The sequence below is a fragment of the Dromiciops gliroides genome, chromosome X (assembly GCF_019393635.1).
Source record: "Dromiciops gliroides isolate mDroGli1 chromosome X, mDroGli1.pri, whole genome shotgun sequence".
Lineage (NCBI taxonomy): Eukaryota > Metazoa > Chordata > Mammalia > Microbiotheria > Microbiotheriidae > Dromiciops > Dromiciops gliroides.
Window position 1 is genome coordinate 71,887,497 of NC_057867.1, and position 20,867 is coordinate 71,908,363.

The 20,867-nt window shown below is 38.4% G+C and overlaps 1 protein-coding gene across 1 annotated transcript in view; it reads right to left on the reverse strand.

The window, feature by feature from the left end:
• Positions 1 to 1,048: 1,048 nt before the first annotated feature.
• The window catches only part of CHM (CHM Rab escort protein), a 189,018-nt gene continuing 169,199 nt past the window's right edge, over positions 1,049 to 20,867 (reverse strand). The window contains exons 13-15 of the mRNA XM_043974533.1: positions 20,020 to 20,121; positions 15,271 to 15,431; positions 1,049 to 4,998 (exon numbers count right to left, since the gene is read on the reverse strand). Of these exons, the coding sequence (XP_043830468.1) occupies positions 4,822 to 4,998; positions 15,271 to 15,431; positions 20,020 to 20,121 (440 nt within the window). The 3' untranslated portion in view covers positions 1,049 to 4,821. The remainder of the gene's footprint in view (positions 4,999 to 15,270; positions 15,432 to 20,019; positions 20,122 to 20,867) is intronic.

Here is a 20,867-nt window from a genome sequence, read left to right on the forward strand (position 1 = left end):
ATATTTCTTTTAGGGGTCAACTGTCCCATTGATACAAGGAGGATTAACACATGCAAGTCCTATTGGCATTAACACAAGTTTAACATAAATCCCCTGGTAATGATAGGAGAAAAGACCCCCACGGTCTGCATGGATCCAAGTTCTAATGATTACCTGTCAAATGGCCCTAAGCATCATCATCATGAGAAAGAGCAGATGTAGCAACTTATATGGAAAGGGCATTGAACTGTAGCCCCACAGCCAAACGTATACATTAAGCGAACAGGGAAACAGACTTCAAAGTGTGATTTGGGATGTTCGGGGTTAACACAATTAACCAGTGCTAAAAGAAAAACCCTCATTAAAAAGAGGAATTCAAACATATCAAAATACTTGTTAAAAAAAAATTGAATATCATATGAACTCCAAGGTTCCTGAAGGATAATACAGCTACTTGTTTAAATATTCAATTAACCTTATCTTTCTTAAACTTGATTTATTAATAATCTTAGAGACAAATGGCAGATTTTTACAGAGTCCTGCTATCTTCTGAATGAGTCCTATCTAACTGGCTTTAAAAACTACTTGGAATCCATGGAAAACTTCATTTTGCCCTCCACTTGAGCTGTTTAATTTGAGAACAAATCCCACTTCAGTGAACGGTTTAGGTACCAAAAAAGAATGCCAAGAGTTACTTTCGTCTCATGCAGTCGAGACCCTTGGTGCTCCACAACCACAAACTAACACATTTCTGATTCACCTCCACCAGGAGAAAAAGCTGCCAAGTGGAGGTTTGAGCATAGTAAAGCTATAGCTTAAGACTCAGCAAATGAAGCAAATTTCAAACAGAATGAAGACACACATGCTTTGCCTTGATCCTGACATCAGTTCTCCTTTTGAAGTGATGAGGATGCACTCAGATTGGTTATATTCCCCCAAAACGTGACATATAGCAGATGGCTGCCTGGAAATGTAACCAGATAGAAAGTTAAACAATGAGTTCCTTTAATGAGATAAAAAAGGGAAAAAAGTTTTCAAGGCCATATTTAATTTTCAGGTGCAGATTACAAATACAAAAAAGTGAACAAGAAAAGAAATAGGGTCCCCAGTAAAGAAAGGCAATAAGAGCTGATTATTTTTTCCTTATTTCCTATGAAAACTTGCTGCTGTTTGCTCCAGCGTGCAAATGAGTTCCCTAATTGATACTTTCTGATATAAACACAGGAACATCAGCTGAGAATAAAGACAAAGAACAACAACACTAAATTCTTGCTTCTTCTTGGCCGGCTGATTGGATAATTCCATTTCTCAAAGATAACTATTATTTAGCAATTGAAACTGGTTTTTAGCTTGTTCCCCCCACCCCATTTCCAAATGTCTCTAAGCCATGGGTTATTAATTCAGTGTCTGTGAGCTTTAAAAAAATATATCTTGATAACTATATTTCAATATAATATGCTTGATTCATAATCCTATGTATTTTATTGTATGCATTTAAAAACACAATTATAAGAAATGGACCATTTGTTTCATAAGACTCCCAAAGGTGCCTAGGACCCCTTCCCCCAAGCTAAAAAGCCCCGCTCTAGGCCTTTATAAATGGTGTCAACTGAAAAAGCTATGGATATAACAAAAATGAATATGTGAGAGTGAAAAGAAATTATAAACTTGAATTAGCTATTTATTAATAATAATGATGATAAAAATTACCTTACCTGTGGGATATAAATCCACTTCTAGGGACAGGAAGAGTACACAGAAAAGCAGCAACAAAGCTGGTTCCCATGTTAATTGCAGAAATGAATAACATTATTGAGTTTTGCCAAACATGTTATCCTAAACATGTGAAGTAAACTGAGTCTTTGAAAAATGGTGTTTCCAATTTTTTAATTAATCATTCAAGTTTTTAATCATGTATAAATTTCCTTTATAAAAACCGATATAGACTGCATGTAGTAAACTACAGGTGAGAATGTAGATTCTATAACAAACCTTTTAAACGTAGAATTCTCCTTAAATACAATATTTATTAGGAGTACTTAACACAGATAGCCCCAAAAGAATAACTTCTATTACATTCTGATGCAACAAGGCAATTATGCAATGAGGTTGAGGTCTATAACACGCATTGACGTCAACATGACCCTGATTCAAAATGTTTTATACTTCAAGGTCAGGTGGGAGATTATCCATAGCAGACTCAGGGAGCCCCCTTGCATAAGTAATCCTCACCAAGCACCTAGAGTAACTGGGCAGGCTATGCCCATACAGGTTAAAGGCTAAAACAGGGTGTGCCATAGCTTCAGCCTTCCTATAGTACAGCCCACGCTCTTCTACTGAGCAAACCCAAAGTACAGTACTATGATTTTTTGTTCCTATTATCTGGGGTTACCCTGATTTGCTTATGGTTTGCATACATTTATGTACTATACTTAAGAAGCTAACTTAGGATGAAGAAAATGAACCAAAAGATTCCCATTGCAGCCTACTGCAATTGTATCCTGACCCAATATTCACATACAGTAGAACCCTTTTATATTGCTAGTGTCCAGGAACAAAACTAATACCTGGAGCTCTAAGACTAACAGGGTCATATATAGAGAGAGATATTAGGTTTTCATTGCATGCAGCAGTTGGTTTTCAGGGGCTACAATGTGACTAGTGGTAGAACTATAAAACCATATAACAAACATGTTATAAGGGGTGAAATGTGTAACATTAAAATCAGAAGAGCAGAATAGGGAAGGTTTTGGATTCAAATAGGGAAGACTATTCACGGGCAGCAAATAGCCTTGAAAGTGCCAAGGACATGGTGAGGAGCCGGGGTGAGAGGGGCAAGGTGAAGAGGAAGGGGTTAAGACTGCTACACTTCCTGCTTTCCAAATTACCTGTGCATACTCCCAATATTCTGCTCCTCCCTCTTCCCAGGGAGAGAATTGATCAAAGCACCAGCTTTCTTCCTTGCAGATTCCTATAGTGTGGGGAAATTCAAGGACAAGTTACAGCTAAGGTATGCTGAAACATGTGCCTTCCTATGTAGCCATGGCTTTTTTTAGAAAGAAAAACAGTAAACAGTTCAAATCTCATTCCAATGAACTTAGAATTCTTAATTCTTTTTTTTTTTAATGGAATCTAGAGATATTGACTATTGCCCCCAAGGTGGGGGGGGGGGCTGTCTTCTGCCTAGATCTAGCAATCTCTTATATACACAAAGGCATTGTTATCATAAGTGACTTTGGCCTTTAGATGTGGAGTTATTTCTGCTATACACACCCTAGGACTGACTCACTGTAAAGTTTTGTTCACTAGTTTGGGATGTGCCTGTGAGGAAAGGAATATGACTTAGATTTACATGGTACCTTTCCTTCAAAGAGCTAAAAGTCATACCTTAATGTAGTAATATCTTAGAGGGGCTATGAAATGCCCCCTACTTAGAAGATAAACTGACATGCTGAGATAAATACATTTAGACAATGCATTTTCACTTCAAAATCTTAGTACACGGGAATAAGAACAGTTATGGATGATCTTGTTATTTTCTCAAGAAGCCTGGGGCTGCCTTACTGTGTGGGGTGTTGAACTGCTCATTTCAAATCAAAAATCAGAAGAGAAGGCTTAAAAACTTTAGAAGACATTTTCCCCTGAAAAAAGTAAACTTTATATTCTACACAAACGCATTTTATCATCCTAGCATTTTCTTTCTTTCTTTTTCTTTTCTTTTCTTTTTTTTTTGTGTGTGTGTGTGCGCGCGGGGCAATGAGGGTTAAGTGACTTGCCCAGGGTCACACAGCTAGTAAGTGTCAAGTGTCTGAGGCCGGATTTGAACTCAGGTCCTCCTGAATCCAGGGCCAGTGCTCTATCCACTGCACTACGTAGCTGTCCCCATCCTAGCATTTTCATCGAGCACACAAGGAAAGAAATTATTATTACGATTTTACAGGTGGAAAAACTGAGGCACGAAGAGGTTAAAGGGTTTGCCCAAAGCCAGAGACTGGCACAGCAAGGACTTAATCTTTGTCTCCAAGCTGTCGATCAGGTCAGTGCTGCTCCTGCCAGTCATCTCTATTGTTTCGTTCATTACTAAGAACTAACCTAAATCTTAGTTTCAAAGCCGTCACTGCTTCTGATCCTAGTTATTACTGAGGTTTCTTACTGAAGAAAAAGATTCCAAACAAGAAGATAACCGTTCTGCTTAAACAATGTAACTTACTGTTAGCTAGTAAGAGGAAGACAGTGTATCTTGGGGCTTCTACAGATTGCAAAAAGTCCTTAAATATGGGCAAAGATGGTTTGCTAATGTAAACTTAGTTCTTCTAAACTATACTTATTTACGAATATGTTTGTGACTGGCCCACAAATGAAAACACTGTAATTGGAAACAAGACAGGGCAGTGCTGAGTATTCCAAAGAGCTGAGCCTTTGGAGAATGACTCCACTGAACCTGAGGAAATGGAGGGAAAACTGTCTGAACATTACACACAACTAATAATTCATCATCAGGCTCCTTAACCTGGACAGTGACTCCTGGGAGACAAAGCCCTGGAAAACTCTTATCTGTTCATTTAAAAGCTTTGACATTTTAAAACAAAGAGAAGAAATGTCTTCTAAAAGTGTGGGTTTGACTTTGTGCAACAATGCCCTTCTCTTCAAGGGAGGCTGGGGTAGAGCCCTTCTGGTTTCTTTTAACATATAATTTTGCAAACAACAACAATAACAAAAACCCTACACAAACAAAAGGGGGGGTGGCTATTGCTTTTCAGTCATTTTCTAACTTTGCTTATATTAAGACAATTCGGACGTTGAGGATTCTTCTTCAAGTAGGGCTCCAGGTCTGACAGTTGTCTATTTTTCTGAGTGTTCTTCTGTATCTCCTTGGCGTGTGATTTCTTCAGTAGCCTCTGGCTTGGGTACAGGAACCTCTGGTTCCATAGCATCTCCATCAAAAACAATGTCTTCAGGATTTGGTGGAGGGGGGCAGAACTCTTCATTTGGTGAGATGTGCCGGAAAAGTGTTTCAGCCTGCCCAGGGAAGAAATAGCAAAATGATATCTGCGACTAAATTGAACTCAAAGTGCTTATGGATGCATACTTTTTAAAATTTAAATAACAGTATACATTCATCAAAAGAAACCCTCTCCCAGTATTGTAGCCCATTATTGGAACGCACTCAAAGTAAAGTAAAGTAAATGAAATCTGAGCTTCCTGATTCCCGTCTCCCTTATCTTCCCAAACTCTTCACATACATACCAGGTAGTTTAGGATTGAGTATAAATTGATTAGATTTTTCAATTCCTGAAGGTCATTGTACATGCCAACAAAAATGCAGTTTCAGATTAGAACTTTAGAAGAGTTGAGTGTATTAGATTTTTTTCCTTCGAGCTTCTGCTTGAAATTGTTGGGGAGCTACTCTCTCCTTTTCAGGGATTTCTAGATCAACAATAACTTTTTTTAAAATTTTTGTTGTTTTAGTGAGGCAATTGGGGTTAAGTGACTTGCCCAGGGTCGCACAGCTAGTAAGTGTTAAGTGTCTGAGGCCGGATTTGAACTCAGGTACTCCTGAATCCAGGGCCGGTGCTCTATCCACTGTGCCACCTAGCCGACCCTAACAATAACTTTTTTGTTTGTTTGTTTGTTTTTGTTTTTTTTTTTCTTTTCAGTAAGGCAATGGGGATTAAGTGACTTGCCCAGGGTCACACAGCTAGTAAGTGTTAAGTGTCTGAGGCCAGATTTGAACTCAGGTACTCCTGACTCCAGGGCCGGTGCTCCATCCACTGCGCCACCTCGCTGCCCCAACAGTAACTTTTTAATACAGGTTGGTGTTTTCTTTGATTTCTTCATCTTTCTAGCTTGTGGTTCCTGCACTGGGATTTTGTGTCAGGGCTAGGCTCTACCTGTGTTGTGCTCTTTAGTGGAGTAGCTGGCCCTGCTTGGTCTCACCCTGAGCTCCCCATGGATTCTGAGTTGACCTCCTGGGTTTCTTAAATTCCAAATGCTGGATTGTTAGGGCCCTCTCTGGCATATTAGAACAATGTCAGGGACCTCAGTATCCCATGGCCTGGGCTATGCTGCTTTTAAGTGCTGCAGTCTAAGAGCTATGGTACCCTGCTGATTGATATGTGCAGCTTTTGCTGCCACTTCCTGGCCAAAAACAACAGCAACAACAAAACAACAAAAAACCCCAAAGACCAATAAGACCTATGTGGCTGCTTGTACTGGTTGTGTTGAACATATGAAGGGGAATGCTACTTAATATGTCGGAAAAGAGATGTTCAGTGGCAAAGAATTGGAAGTCAAGGGAATGCCCATCAATTGGGGAATGGCTAAACAAGTTGTGGTATATGAATGTAATGGAATACTATTGTGCTGTAAGAAATGATAAGCAGGAGGAGTTCAGAGAAACCTGGAAGGACTTGCATGAAGTGAGAGGAACAGAAGCAGGAGAACATTGTACACAGCGACAGCAACACTGTGTGATGAACAATGGGGATTGACTTGGCTCTTCTCAGCAGTGCAACAATCCAAATCAGTTTCAAAGAAGTCATGATAGAAAATGTTCTCAACATCCAGAAAAAAGAACTGTGAATTATGAATGCAGACTGAACCATACTGTTTCTACTTTTGGACTGTTCTTTTTTTTTGCCTTCTTTTTTTGAGGTTTTCCCCTTGTGCTCTGATTTTCTTTCACAAGATGACTAATGTAGAAATATGTTTAATGTGATTGTACATATACAACCTATATCAGACTTCTTTCCGTCTTGGGGAGGAGAGAGGGAAGGGAGGGTAGGAGAAAAATTTGGTACTAAAAATCCTGTGAAAACAAATGTTGAAAACTATCCTTATATGTAACTGCAAAATAATAAAATACTTAAAAAAAGAGATGTTGATGCCAGGTGATAAAAGGCTTTAAAAGTCAAATAAATTAGTTTATATTTAATTATACAATTAAAAGAGAATCACTGGAGTTTGAGTAGGAGGATGACATGGTTACACCTATACTTCAGGAAAATCACTTTGGCATGTGAGTAGAGGATAGATTAGAGTGGGAAGGAGCCCAGTTTGAAAGCTATTACAATAATCCATATAAGAAGCAAGGAAGGCCTGAACAAGGGTGCTAGCTGTGCAAGTAGAGAAAAGGAAATGCACAAGAGATGTTGTAGAGGTAGAAACAAGATGACTTAGCAATTGAGGAGACAAGAATGGAAAATGACACCAAATTTGTGGACCTCTGAAATCAAAAGTAGTACTCCTGACACCAAAAGGGAAGTTTGGAAGAGGTGTAGATTTTGTTGAGAAAGATACATTATTAAGTTTTTGGCTGCGTTGAATTTGAGGTGTCTGTGGGACATTCAACCTGACTTATCCAACATGCAGTTAGCAATACAAGACTAAAACTGGGAATATAAATCCTGGAGGCATCAGCACAGAGATAATATCAAAATCTACAAGAGCTGATTACCAAGACAATGAGAAGAGGGAGATAAGGAAGGAGGGAGCTAGAGGGAGGAGAGGGAGGGAGGGAGAGGGAGAGAGAGAAAGAGAGAGAGACAGAGAGAGACAGAGAGACAGAGACAGAGACAGAGAGACAGAGAAAAGACAGCTGGGTCAAAGACTTGGGGAACATCCAGATCTAGGGGGAGCAATATGAATGATGAGACAGTAAAGAAAACTAAGGAGGGATCAAAGAGATAGGAGGAAAACTAAGAGAGAGCAGCATCACCAAAGCCCAGAAGAGAGGATCTCCAGGAAGAGAGGGTGGTCAATAATGTTTAATGCTGTAATGAGGTCAAGAAAGATGAGGACTGTGAAAAAAAATCAGATTTGGCAAGTAAGAAATCATTTGTAACTTTGGAGAGAACAATTTCTATTGAGTGATGAGTTCAGAATCCAAATGGCCTGGAGCTATGGAGTAGAAAAAAAACGGAAATAAAGGCAGCAAGTATAGATAGCCTTTTGTTGGAATTTGAGAAAAGGGGAGATGAGATGTCAACACAGCTTGAAGGGATGGAGGGTCTAGTGAAGATATTTGAAGGATGGGGGAGAGTTGTACACATTGGTAGGTATCAGGGAAAGAGGGAGTAGAGAGGCAAAAATTGAAAATTAGAGAGAGTAGATAATTTTGGAGCCAATAAGATGGAGAATATAGGACAGGGTGGAATCAAGGGTACATGTCTGGAGTTGGCTTCAGTAAGAAGAAACATCATCTCTTCATCAGAGATTAGAGTAACAGAGGAAAAAATGGAGGATGATGGTAAGAGGCTGATAAAAAGTGAGCTCTCAGCCAGTATTTTCTACACTGGCAAAATTAAGCATGGTAATTGTAAAACCTCTACTCACATCTCCCTCTGATGCTTCATTCTGCTGGGGTGGTGGATCTAGGTTCTCAAAGGTTATGCCAAACATTTATAAACATGTGCTGAATGAATGAACCAATGCATTCTCAGGCTCTGGCCAGCCTTGCAGGCTTGGAAAGCTTAAAGTAGAGTCTAAGCCTGCAAACCAACCTAGTTGGGTTGAGAGAAGATCCTCCTCTAAGGGCTGGCCACCAGGGGAGCAAGTGTTTCAGCAACATGGACTAACAAAGGCTGGCTCTTGAGGGCCTGTGACCTGTCTCTGTAGCAGAGAAAACACCACCAACCAAGGAAAATAAGGGTCAGGGAAGTATCTAGAAAACATGCTTGCCACATTCTACACAGGCCAAGTTCAAGTACTAATCACCAGAGCTTTGCTTCCTTTTGTCAGCAGAAACTGAGAGAGTATTTAAGATTTACCCATGATAATGCGCTGGAATTAGACCTCATTTTATCTGCAAATACCCATTTGTTAATCAGTTTTTAGAAATGTTATTTTTAAAATGTTAAGCTCTCCCCCCCCACCAAGTGAAGCTGAAACCTAAATAACAGTTTAAAAATCAATTATATTTTAATAGCATATAATAATTAGTACAAATAACTGCAATATTTTCTACTCTGATAATATTTTATTCTTACAGTTTATCCTCTTGGAAAGCCAATTACCTCATTGTACAAATCCACTATTCTCCCTTAATTATAATCTCCTAGCACCACAGTCTAGATCATGCTAATACTACTCTAAGCCCTAATTCTAAATCTTTGCTGTTTGGTTTAAAGGGGCATAAGCAGTAAAAGAAGTGAAAGCACAAACAACTGGCACACTGACCAGTTGGAAATATTTTTGAACACCAAAACCAAAAGCCTTTGGAGTATGCAGTAACAGCGAAATGCACAGTTTCTAGATTACATGTGGTAGCCATGGGCTAGGCTCAGCCTCCTGGGAGCATGGAGAGAGAGACCTTGGGGATGGATGAGAAGAAAAAACAAAATGGGAGAGAAAGTCTGGGACCTCTGGTATGAAGGCCAAACGCTACTAACCTAGCTCAACAAATATTTATCAAATGCCTATTATGTAACGAACTGTGTTTGCCACTGGGAGAATATGAAAAAAAGAAAAACCAAACCATTCTACCACCTGTACTCAAGGAATTGAAATCTAGTTGGGGAGGAAAATATATTTACAAGAAGAATGCATAAGAATGATAATGATACTGATGTTGTATCCATTGCTATCCATTCCAGAGAAAGAACTGATGGTGTCTGAATACAGATTGAATCTTATGTTTTTTACTTTATTTTTCTTGATGTTTTTTGTATGTTTTCTTTCACAACACAGTAACATGGGAATGTTTTGCATGACTACATATGTATGACATATTGAATTGCTTGCCTTCTCAAAGTCGGGGGTGGGGATTGAAGGGGAGGGAGGAAGGAAGGGAGAGATTTGGAACACAAAGTTTTAAAAATGGATGTTGAAAATTGTTTTTGCATGCAATGGGGAAAAAATAAAATGCTAAGTAAACAAACAAAAAATATTTAGAGAACTAGATTTCAATATAATGGGCTTCCTTTGTAATCCTATATATTTTATTTTATATGTTTCAAAATATGACTCTGAGAATGGGTCCATAGCCTTCATAAGATTACCAAAGAGGTCCAGGACACAAACCAAGGCTACGAACCTCTGTCATACTTATATGAACTGATGCAAAGTGAACTGAGCAGAACCAGGAGAACACTGTACACAGCAAAAACAATAGTGTACAACAATCCACTGTGAATGACTTAGCTATTCTCAGTCATACAGTGATCTAAGACAATTCCAAAGGACTCATGATGAAAAATCTTATCCACCTCCAGAGAAAGAACTGATGGAGTCTGAATGCAGATACAAACATACTATTTTTCTCTTTCTTTTTTTGGTTCAAGTTTTCTTCAACACAATGACTAATAATATGGAAATGTGTTTTACATGATTCCACATGTATAATTTATCTCAAATTGCTATATGGGGGCAGGGAGGGAAGGAGAGAATTTGGAACTCAACATTTTTTTTTAAAAAAGAATGTTAAAAATTGTTTTACATGTAAATGGGGGGGAGAATAAAACATTATTTAAAAAAGAATCCCTGTCATAGAGGCATTTGAAAATGGGACAGGAACTTAAGGAGAGAGTGAGGAACTGGATGTAGAGGTCTGAGAGTCATTTGCATAGAGGTAATAATTTAAACCAGAGGTGTCAAGAAGCCCAGGGACTGCATGTGGCCCACAATACTCTTGAGTGTGGTCTGAACCATACTAAAATGTAATTGGGAAATATGTAATAAAATAAATAAAAATATAATAAAACATATAAAAATTAATATATGGTTTTGTAAGTCAGTATGTGGCCCATAGGGATCCTTATATATGGTTTAGTGACTCTTGTTTCTATTTGAGTTTGACACCACTGATTTAAAACCATAGGAGTGGATTATGCTGCCAAGGGCTAGATTGTAAGCTAGAGAAGAGGACTGAGAATAGACCCTTGGGGGGACATCCATACTTAGAGACCAGGACAAAAAAGATGAATGAGAGAAGATGGATTATACATCCTGAGGTCAAAGACAGAAAGAAAGGCTCTTTATATACCCAAATATTTCTAGCAGCACTATTTCTGGTAATAAATTTTTAAAATCTTACCAGGAAACAAAGTATAAACCCATCAATTGCAGGCTGGATGAACAAACTGTGGTATATAAATGCAATGAAATCTTATTAAATCATTAAGAAATTACAAATATGAGGAATTCAAACTTATGAACCAGTGGAAGAAACAACAAAGAATAATATGCTCAATAACTATGACAATGTAAATGAAAACAGTATTAAAAATAGATGCTCTCAGAGAAAATGTGACAATCAATCTCAGTAATGGAGAGGAGATCATGAAAAATATTCTCCTCCTTTTGATAGAGGCAAAGGAACTGCAGTTGAAGAATGTTACATATACTGTCAAACATGCCTACTATGTCAGCTGGTTTTGCCATAGTAATGAGGAGAATATAAAGAAAACTAGTGTAAAGAACTTTAAAAAAAGAAAGGACAAGAAATGGATATGGAATGAAAGTGGTCAGTTACCTAGAAGAAGACTAAGGAGAGAGGGCAGTATTCCTGAAGTGGAGGGATGACAGGGTATCCAGAGGTGTGTGGGCACCAGAGTTAAATGCTCCAAAAAGGTCAAGAATGATGTAAGTCTGAGCAATGGCCACTGGATTTGGCAATTGAATAGTCACAAGTGATAACAGGTAAATGGACAAAGGAGATAAACAAAAAGCTCTTAAAAGATGAATGGCAAACTCAGAAGAGCCATATGAAATCTTGCTCTAAATCACTAATAAGAGAAATGGATACCAAAATCATGGAAGTGTCAACTCATACCCAAAAAACTGGCAAAGAAGACAGAAGATGGAAATAGTCAATGTTGGAAGGTTGGGGAAAGACAAACATGAATTGGTAGGACTGTAAAGGAGTCTAACTATTCTGGAAAACAATTTGGATTATACTAAGAAAGAGATTAATATTTACACAACAAATTACCCTCAAGGAGGTCAAAGAAAGGCAAGAAGGTCTTATATACATTAAAATACTTATTAAAGCAACATTTGTCTGTAGTAGCCAAGAACTGAGAGTAGGATGGCCAAATATCATAATACACACATCTAATAGAATATCACTGTGCTGTAAGTAAATATTAGGAATTTAGAAAAACATGAGCTAATACAAAGTGAAGTAAACAGAACCAGGACAAAATATGCAGAATAGCTCCAACAATGTGAATGGAAAGAACAACAAAGCAATCAAAGCTGAATGGTTGGTCCCAAAGAAGAGACAGGAGGATATACTCCCTTCTTTAGTAGAGACTGTGTGCAACACTGTGTGTAGCACTAAATTTGGGTGATGTATTGGTTAGTTCTGCTGAACTGTGTTTTCCCCTATTTTTAATTATTTCTTATTGCTGATGGCTCTCTGAGAGAGGGAAGGGTGACACATCGGAAAATGTAAGTGATAACAAAACAGAAGATATTAATAAAATAAAGAAAAAAGAGATCACTAACTTCAGAGAGAGTGGTTTTAGCACAGGGGTAGGGATGAAGGCCAGCTAGCAGAGATTGGTTTGAGGAGCAAGCGGGTGGTAAGAAAGCAGCCAGTATAAAAGCCACTCTTTCTAAAAGCTTGGCAGAGGGGTGGAAGAAATATATAAGAGATATTTTATGGGAATAACAGTGTCAAGTGAGGAGTTTTAAGGCAGAGGCACAGGAATTAGGAGAGAGACACTGAACACCAGAGAGAAGGAATGATGAATGGAAAAGGCCACAGAGAAGATGGGAGGGGATGGGATCTAGGGCCTAAGTAGAAGGGTAAGCCTTAGCAAAGAATGTGGCCTTATCTTCTGAAATTGTAGGGAAGGAGGAATTAATAGTTGAAGACAGAAAGGTTTTGAGATATAGAGGAAGGGAGAGGAGGGAGCTCACAATGAGTAACCTTAATCTCAATGAAATCTGGAGAAAAAGCCATGTCCTGAGAGAAATGGGAGCTCTGAGGTTAAAAGCTGATGCCCAGAGAAGAGATAAAAATGTCTAGACCAGCTACTATAAGAGCGTGACAGAGAGGGCAAAATGAGCTAAAGAATGACTGATTGCACAATGATGGGAGCTCATTGGGGATCTTGTGCTTAGCATATGGGTAGTGAGAGTGAAGAAAACATGCTGGGGATGACTGAGGTTTGAGGATTAGTAAAGTATAAAAGGGAAATGACAAGACAGTAAAGAATTCAAGAGTGGAAGAGAGTCTTGTTGAAATAGCATTGAAACTATAAAGGAAAGGCAGAGAAGTTACAACAGGTGTGATGGACTAGGAGAATAAGTGATGCAACATGGAACCAAACTGTCTAATGAGAGTGAAATTCAGGAGTGAGGTGTATAAGGAAAGGAAGAACAGGAGATTGTGATCAAGGAGGGGAATTAAGGCATTTATGATGTTGGAGATAAAACACTTACAGGTGACTGTGAGGTATATAAAATAAGAGTTGGCTGGGAAGGTCATGGGAAACTGTAGAGATGGAATAACTCAGAGGCCAGAGCGTTGGAAAGGCCATCTCGAAGTACTGAAATCACCAGAAACCATGGTAGGTATCAGAGTTGAGAAAGACACCAGTGAAGTCAATATCGCTACAAAAATGACTAAACAAGGCACCCCTATAAGGTTTATACCACTTGGTTTTGTTGTTGTTGTTGTTGTTGTTGTTGTTGTTTTTTTTGGGGGGGGCAATGAGGGTTAAATGACTTGCCCAGGGTCACACAGCTAATAAGTGTTAAGTGTCTGAGGCCGGATTTGAACTCAGGTCCTCCTGAATCCAGGGCCTGTGCTTTATCCACTGTGCCACCTAGCTAGCCCCAGTTTAGACCACTTGTGAAGAACACTCCTCAATCTACAACCTTGGAACAGAACTACATTACTAATACTTATTTGTTTAAAAAAGAAAGAAATGTACCCAACACAAATAACATGGTGTGGTTTCTCTTTTTCTCTCTGTCTCCCAATTAAAAGTGAAGTGGCAACAATGAGAATCTTTTAGAATCTGTGGTAATCCTTCTTAAAACTTTTGACAGCATCGGGGGCAGCTAGGTGGCGCAGTGGATAAAGCACTGGCCTTGGATTCAGGAGGACCTGAGTTCAAATCCAACCTCAGACACCTGACACTTAACTAGCTGTGTGAACCTGGGCAAGTCACTTAACCCCCATTGCCCTGCAAAAAAACAAAAAAGAAAGAAAAAGGGGCAGCTAAGTGGCGCAGTGGATAGAGCACTGGCCCTGGAGTCAGGAGTACCTGAGTTCAAATCCAGCCTCAGACACTTAACACTTACAAGCTGTGTGACCCTGGGCAAGTCACTTAACCCCAATTGCCTCACTAAAAAAAAACAAAAAACAAACTTTTGACAGCATCACAAAAAGTGGTTCCCCCAAAATCCTACTATACTAACAGGGCATCTAGGTGGCTCAGTGGATAGAGCACTAGTCCTGAAGTTGGGAGGTCCTGAGTTCAAATCTCACCTCAGACACTAATTAGTTGTATGACCCTGGGCAAGTCACTTAACCCCAATTGCCCTAAACACCCAGGGGCCATCTCCAGCCATCCTGTTCTATATTTTGCCACTGGACCCAGAGGGCTCTGGAGGAGAGAGTGAGGTTGGAGACCTTGCATAGTCCTCCCTCACTTAAATCCAATTCAGTGCAAATCATGACATCACCTCCAGACATCGTGATCCTCTTTGAGAATGAAGGACAAAAACAAAAACAAAAAACCCATGCTAGTTCTAGCACTGTGGTGCCTGGGAAACTGGCTTCTGAGATACCAGCCTAAGTCAAAACATTCAAGAAATCTTGTTTATTGTTGGGGGGAAAAATAAAAAAACCCCAAAAAACATGTTTTATAGATTTTGATTTTTTCTGGACTAAAATGCATTAAGAACATTTGAAAATTGCATTTTAGATGTCTGTGTGGCTGTATCATGTGTACAATTTATACCCAATTTCTTGATGTACTTCAGACAATCAGACAACAATATCTGAATAATTCAAAAGTCCCCATTAGTATCCTGATGGGTTGAATGAGAAGCAAGGTCCTTCAGGGCATTTGTCTAGCTTGTTTCCCTTCCAAAGCCATATTCAGGTATTCCTTCACTGCCCTCGAGGAAGTTCTAGGCCTGACTGGCATTTAAGGTACTTTAAAAACTTGACTTTGCTGATCTCGGGAAAAGGGTCTTAAGACATAGGGCAAAAATGATGTGCCCCAACACCAACATTTCATGAAAAAGAAACCAGAGAGCTCTGAGAGACAGACGGACAGACAGGCCAGCAGGCAGACACACCCACTCACACAGGCAGCCAGATTGCCTTACCTGTTTGACAGCATGCTTATTTCCCAGAACACAATCTGGTCCAGAGCAGACATATACATTTGAAGGTAAGTCATTATAGGATTCTCTGTTGATGCCTGAAGAATCTCTCATGTTGAAATAGAGTGCCCACAGAAGCTTTGGCTTTTCTGGTTCTTCATTTTCTAAAAACAAGACAAAATGTCTACATATTCACATGCTAAAGAAACAAAAGATCAATACATGGGGTTTACTAGAGGACTATAGGATTGGAGGCCATCCAATTTCAACTGCTTCATTTCTGTGATAGCAAAGAACTGGAAATTGCTTAATAAATGTGGTAATGAATGTAATGGAGTATTACTGTGCTGTAAGAAATGATGAAAATGATGAATACAGAGAATCATGCAAAGATCTCTATGAACTGATGAAGTTTAAAGTAAGCAGAGCCAAGAAAATAATATATACAATGAGTACAACAATGTACATGGAAAAAACTGTGCACAAGCATACGTGCGCGAACACACACACACACACACACACACACACACACACACACACACAAAATCAAAACTGAATGTAAAAAAATTATTTTAAAAAATTGCCATGGGGACGGCTAGGTGGTGCAGTGGATAGCGCACTGGCCCTGGAGTGAGAAGGACCTGAGTTCAAATCCAGCCTCAGACACTTACTAGCTGTGTGACCCTGAGCAAGTTGTTTAATCCCTATTGCCTCAAAAAAGAAAAAAAAACTTGCCACAGCACTCTTAACCTTCCTCAACTACCACCCTGATCAGTCATCAACCATCAACACAGAAGCAAGACCCTCCACCAGCAAAAAGACTATGTTTTGCTGAAAGCTCCAATGAAAGCTCAGCATTTTTAGCAATAAAGTTTTTTTTTTAAATTAAGGCATGTACATTCCTTTTTTTTTTTGGACATAATACTATTGGACACTTAAAAGACTACAGCATAGTATAAACATAGCTTTTATATGCACTGGGAAACCAAAAAATTCATGTGACTCAATTTATTGCGGTGAGCTGGAACTGAACCTGCAATATCTCCAACATATGCCCATATTACAATTCTCTGAGAGGTGCTAATCTACTCACATTATATACAGACGCACATATCATCATCTACTAACTTTCAATTTATCACAAAATTCAATTATTCTAATAGCCCATTCCCCAACAATTCTGGAGATGAGAGTGGCAATTTTTAACAGTAATTCAATTAAAGTGGCAGAGTCTGTCCCTTTCCTCAAACCAACTTATTGTTTATTTGTTGCCAGCATAGAAAACAAGTCTACAAAAGTTACTTCCAAATAGACCAGGAAGTTATCTTCCTGGTGTTTAAAATCAAGAAACACAAACAAAAAACCCTGGAAAGCTATGGAACTAGCCTATGTTCCAAGTTAAAAATTATGTGGTCAAAGCTGGAGTTTTTCCAAATGTCTCTACCATTTCTTCTTTTCATGGCTAAGCTCCTTTTCACCAATGAGAAATACAATGACATAAATATCTGTTACCAAGCTTTTTAGCTAGAAAGTTGGTGGAACAAATGAAGATGCCACCAAATGTCAGAGGCACAGAGTGGAGCAGATGATGTTGTCACGGTAAAAGTAAACTTGTCAAGCAGTAAGACATAATACTAAAGAAAAAAAATGGCTTCAGATTTTGTTGTGGACCTTGATTTCCTGGGTAAAATAGAACATTGGCCCTACCAACTAGAACCAAAGAGGTTCTTCACTTTTAAAATCTATTCCAGTGCTCTAAGAAGGGGGCCCAGAACAATCAATACCATTTTATCATTTTTTCCCTGGCCACATCTGATCCCTTAAGCTTATACTAGGGCAGCTAGGTGGTACAGTGGATAAAGCACTGGCCTTGGATTCAGGAGGACCTGAGTTCAAATCCAGCCTCAGACAATTGACACTTACTAGCTGTGTGACCCTGGGCAAGTCACTTAATCTTCATTGCACCCTACCCCCAAAAGGCAATAAACAAATAAATGAATGAATGAATGAACAAGTAAATAAATAAATAAAATAATCTTATACTAGATTATTCTTCTTTGGTCCAGAAGGTAAAGCTAAGCTTAATTCCTTTTTTTTGGGGGGGGGGGGCAGTGTGGGGCAATGAGGGTTAAGTGACTTGCTCAGGGTCACACAGCTAGTAAGTGTCAAGTGTCTGAGGTCAAATTTGAACTGAGGTCCTCTTTAATCCAGGGCCAGTGCCTTATACACTGTGCCAGCTAGCTGCCTTAGGCTTAATTCCTTGAAGTCCTATTGGACATCATTTGGCTATTGGGAATTTTGGTACCAAATTTACCAACAGAGAGTAAATGATCACTTTTCACAATTTCAACCTAACATAGTATCTAATAGGTCTAGCACAGATTGAGATCAACACTTAATAAAACTGAAGTTCCATTTTCAATAACTGAAATATTAAATGGGGGGGGAATAGACAGGGAAGAGAATAAGCATTTATATAATGCCTACTCAGTTGAGGAAAACAGAGGCAAAGTGATTTACTGGAGAGGTAACATAGCTAGTAAGTGTCTGAAATCAGGTCTTCTAGACTCTAGGCCCAGCGCTGTGCTACCTAATTACCCATGGATGTATGAAAGATAGCATGACCCATGAATGAATGTGAGAGATACTATGGAGGCAGAATTAGTAAGATTGAGCAACTAGCTGGAGAAGAGATGAGGAAGAAAGAGGCAATGATGATTCTGAAGCTATGAACCTGAATAACAGTGAGAACAGTGAAACCATGAACACAAATAGGGAACTTTTCAAGGTGGCCATGTTGGGGGTGGGGCAGAGTATGTGGAGTGAAGAGAGAGAACAAATTTCGTTTTGGACACTCTGAATTTGAAATGCCTATAGGACATCCAAGAGGAGATATCCAGAAGTACTTGGAGATTCATAAATAGTATCCGTGAGACATGTCAGGGCAGGATATATAAAAATGGGAGCCATCTGCATAGAGATGACACCTTAAATCAACCAAGCTAGATAGCAAGGGTGACCCTACAGGTATTTTTATGACAAGTGGTTATTGTTTTCTACAAAAAATCCATGGTCTGGTAATGTGACAACGCTGACCAAACACATACACTTCTGAAATCCTGCAGCTTGAAACAAAAAGTAACCATGGGTTAGAAAAAAATCTGTTCCTTTAGTATCTATTGTAAAATAATAATTTCATAGTTTTAGCAAAAAAAATCTCTAGCAAATAATTTTTAAAACACAGATTAAATTAATCAATCTGTGCAAATGGGGTTCTCTCAGAAGAGAGCAATGTATTTTAATGTATTAAAAGTTCTTCCTTAGAAAGTTCCTTCTTCCTCATTTAGGCAGGAAAATGAATCAAGTCCTCTTCTCCAGGTGACTTTGCCTCTTTGACCTGCCATGGCCCAGTGCTCACTTTATCTGGTGATTCATTTTCAAGAACTCCAACAGTATTTGTTCTGACATTTTAATTAAAATACGACCACTACCTCATCCTGATGATAAAAAGGCCCATGTGTCAGTGAAAACTAGCTTTTCAGTGCCTCGGTGCACCTGAGGACCTTTCTGATCTCAGAGTTCTTACTAAAGAATTTCAGTCGGGTTCTAAACAATACATCATTTCAAAATGGGATCACTTTAAACATTAAGATTAATGTTTTTTTTTAAATGGATAGAAGATGCTAAGTAAGTAATGGACGTGCATTTGCTCCCCAAGCTGATTTTTACAAATAACTACAAAACCTAATTTTTATAAAAGGAAACCTAAATGGCAGCTTCAGGGGAAGTGTGCTCATTAGCTGCAGGTATTGGCTATAGTAACAACCCTCATTGGAAGGAGCCTGAAGGAAAAAGAATGGGCAAAGTCTTAGAGTTTGGAATCTATGTAAGCAAATTATGGATTTGATTGAAGCCAGAGGCTGAAAACTTTGTATCTGAATTAAGAATAATATTTTAATAAAATTTATAGTAACTTCATAATCAATAGTTATAATAGCAATCACAAACATTTATGAAGCTTACAAATGGAGAAAATCTTGATATTTAGTAAAAAACAAATTAAATACCAACTTACAGCAAGATATACTTTCTGATTAGAGAACTTTACTCAGGCAGTACAAAATGAAGTGAGCATTTGAGAATGAAGCAATTTGTATTCTCTTATGTAAATCAATAAGTCCACCTATGCTCTTCTGCATTAAGACAAAAAACAACGCAAGAGAGTACAGATTCTAATAAGAGAGAGGAAGACATAGGCTATGTGGACAGACACAACCAACAAAAGGAAATCAAGAACTGGAAATCAACGTGAGGAAAAAAGATACAAATGTGTATTCCTAGTAGAGAAATCGCCACTTATTCCAAGGAAATATGGATTCAAAGGGCCATTTCTGTCTCTGAACATAAAAAAATAAACAGACTCACTTTGCTTGAGTTGCCCTCTTGTGGCCAAACCTCAATAATGCAGTGTTTTTTTCTTGTATGAGTTCTCAATAGGATTGTTTTAAAAAGTCCCCATTGATGTACACTGTGAAGGCCCTGGATGATTAGGAAGGACTGCTACACATTTCAACTGTTTCAATAATAACAAATTTTTGTTTGTTTGTTTGTTTTTAACCTTCACTCAATTGGTAAGAGTCCCACCTCAACCATTATAATACAATGCTTGCAAAATGTGGCACACATCTAAAAGGAAAATTCAGGTATAAAGTTAAACTATCTTTCTATCAAGAAAGACCAGAATATTCTTACCCAACTCTGCCTCAGCATATGGGGTGAACAATTTCTGCACGACTGGCTCTAAATCTTCTCTTGCTGTTTTTTTTGAGGATGGACAAGTCAAATGGATGAGATCTGTTCCAATGCAGAGGGAAAGGGAATGGAGAGAAAAAATAAAGTTAGTGTATGTTCAATCCTTGCTTATATGTCTCAAAAGTGCAGCAATTAGGTTTTCTCTGACACAGGGATACAAGCATTAAAATATGCTAAGCCTGGATTTAATAACCAGATCCCTTATATTTAGCGAACAAGTTTATTTTTTCAATGTAGATTTCTGAATTCAATATTACAATAAAGCATTACATTCCAGACCCCATTAATTTAGAATTTGCCAGGTTTGTTATATTATATACAATTTATGAAAAAGTGATTTTGTTTCACTAGACTACAGAAGAGCCTAATTCAGATTTTAATTATTTAGAAAAAATTTTTCAAGTACTCCAGAAAAACCTAAGTACATGCAAACCACCGACATGCTAATAACAAACTACGGATTTATTAAATTGTATCCACAATGGCTTCTATTTAATAACATATTTTTCTGTCTTAGTTTGAATAACTTGATGTACTTGATAACATACATGTATGTGTTAAAAATAGTCCATAATCCACACGATTCACTAGATAAAACTCTCCCTTTCAATGATTTCTAGTGAATGAGGTTCTACTCTAATTGTTGGGTTTTTGTTTTGGTTTGGTTTTTTTGGTGAGGCAATTGGGGTTAAATGACTTGCCCAGGGTCACACAGCTAGTAGGTGTCAAGTGTCTGAGGCCGGATTTGAACTCAGGTTCTCTTGAATCCAGGGCCAGTGCTTTATCCA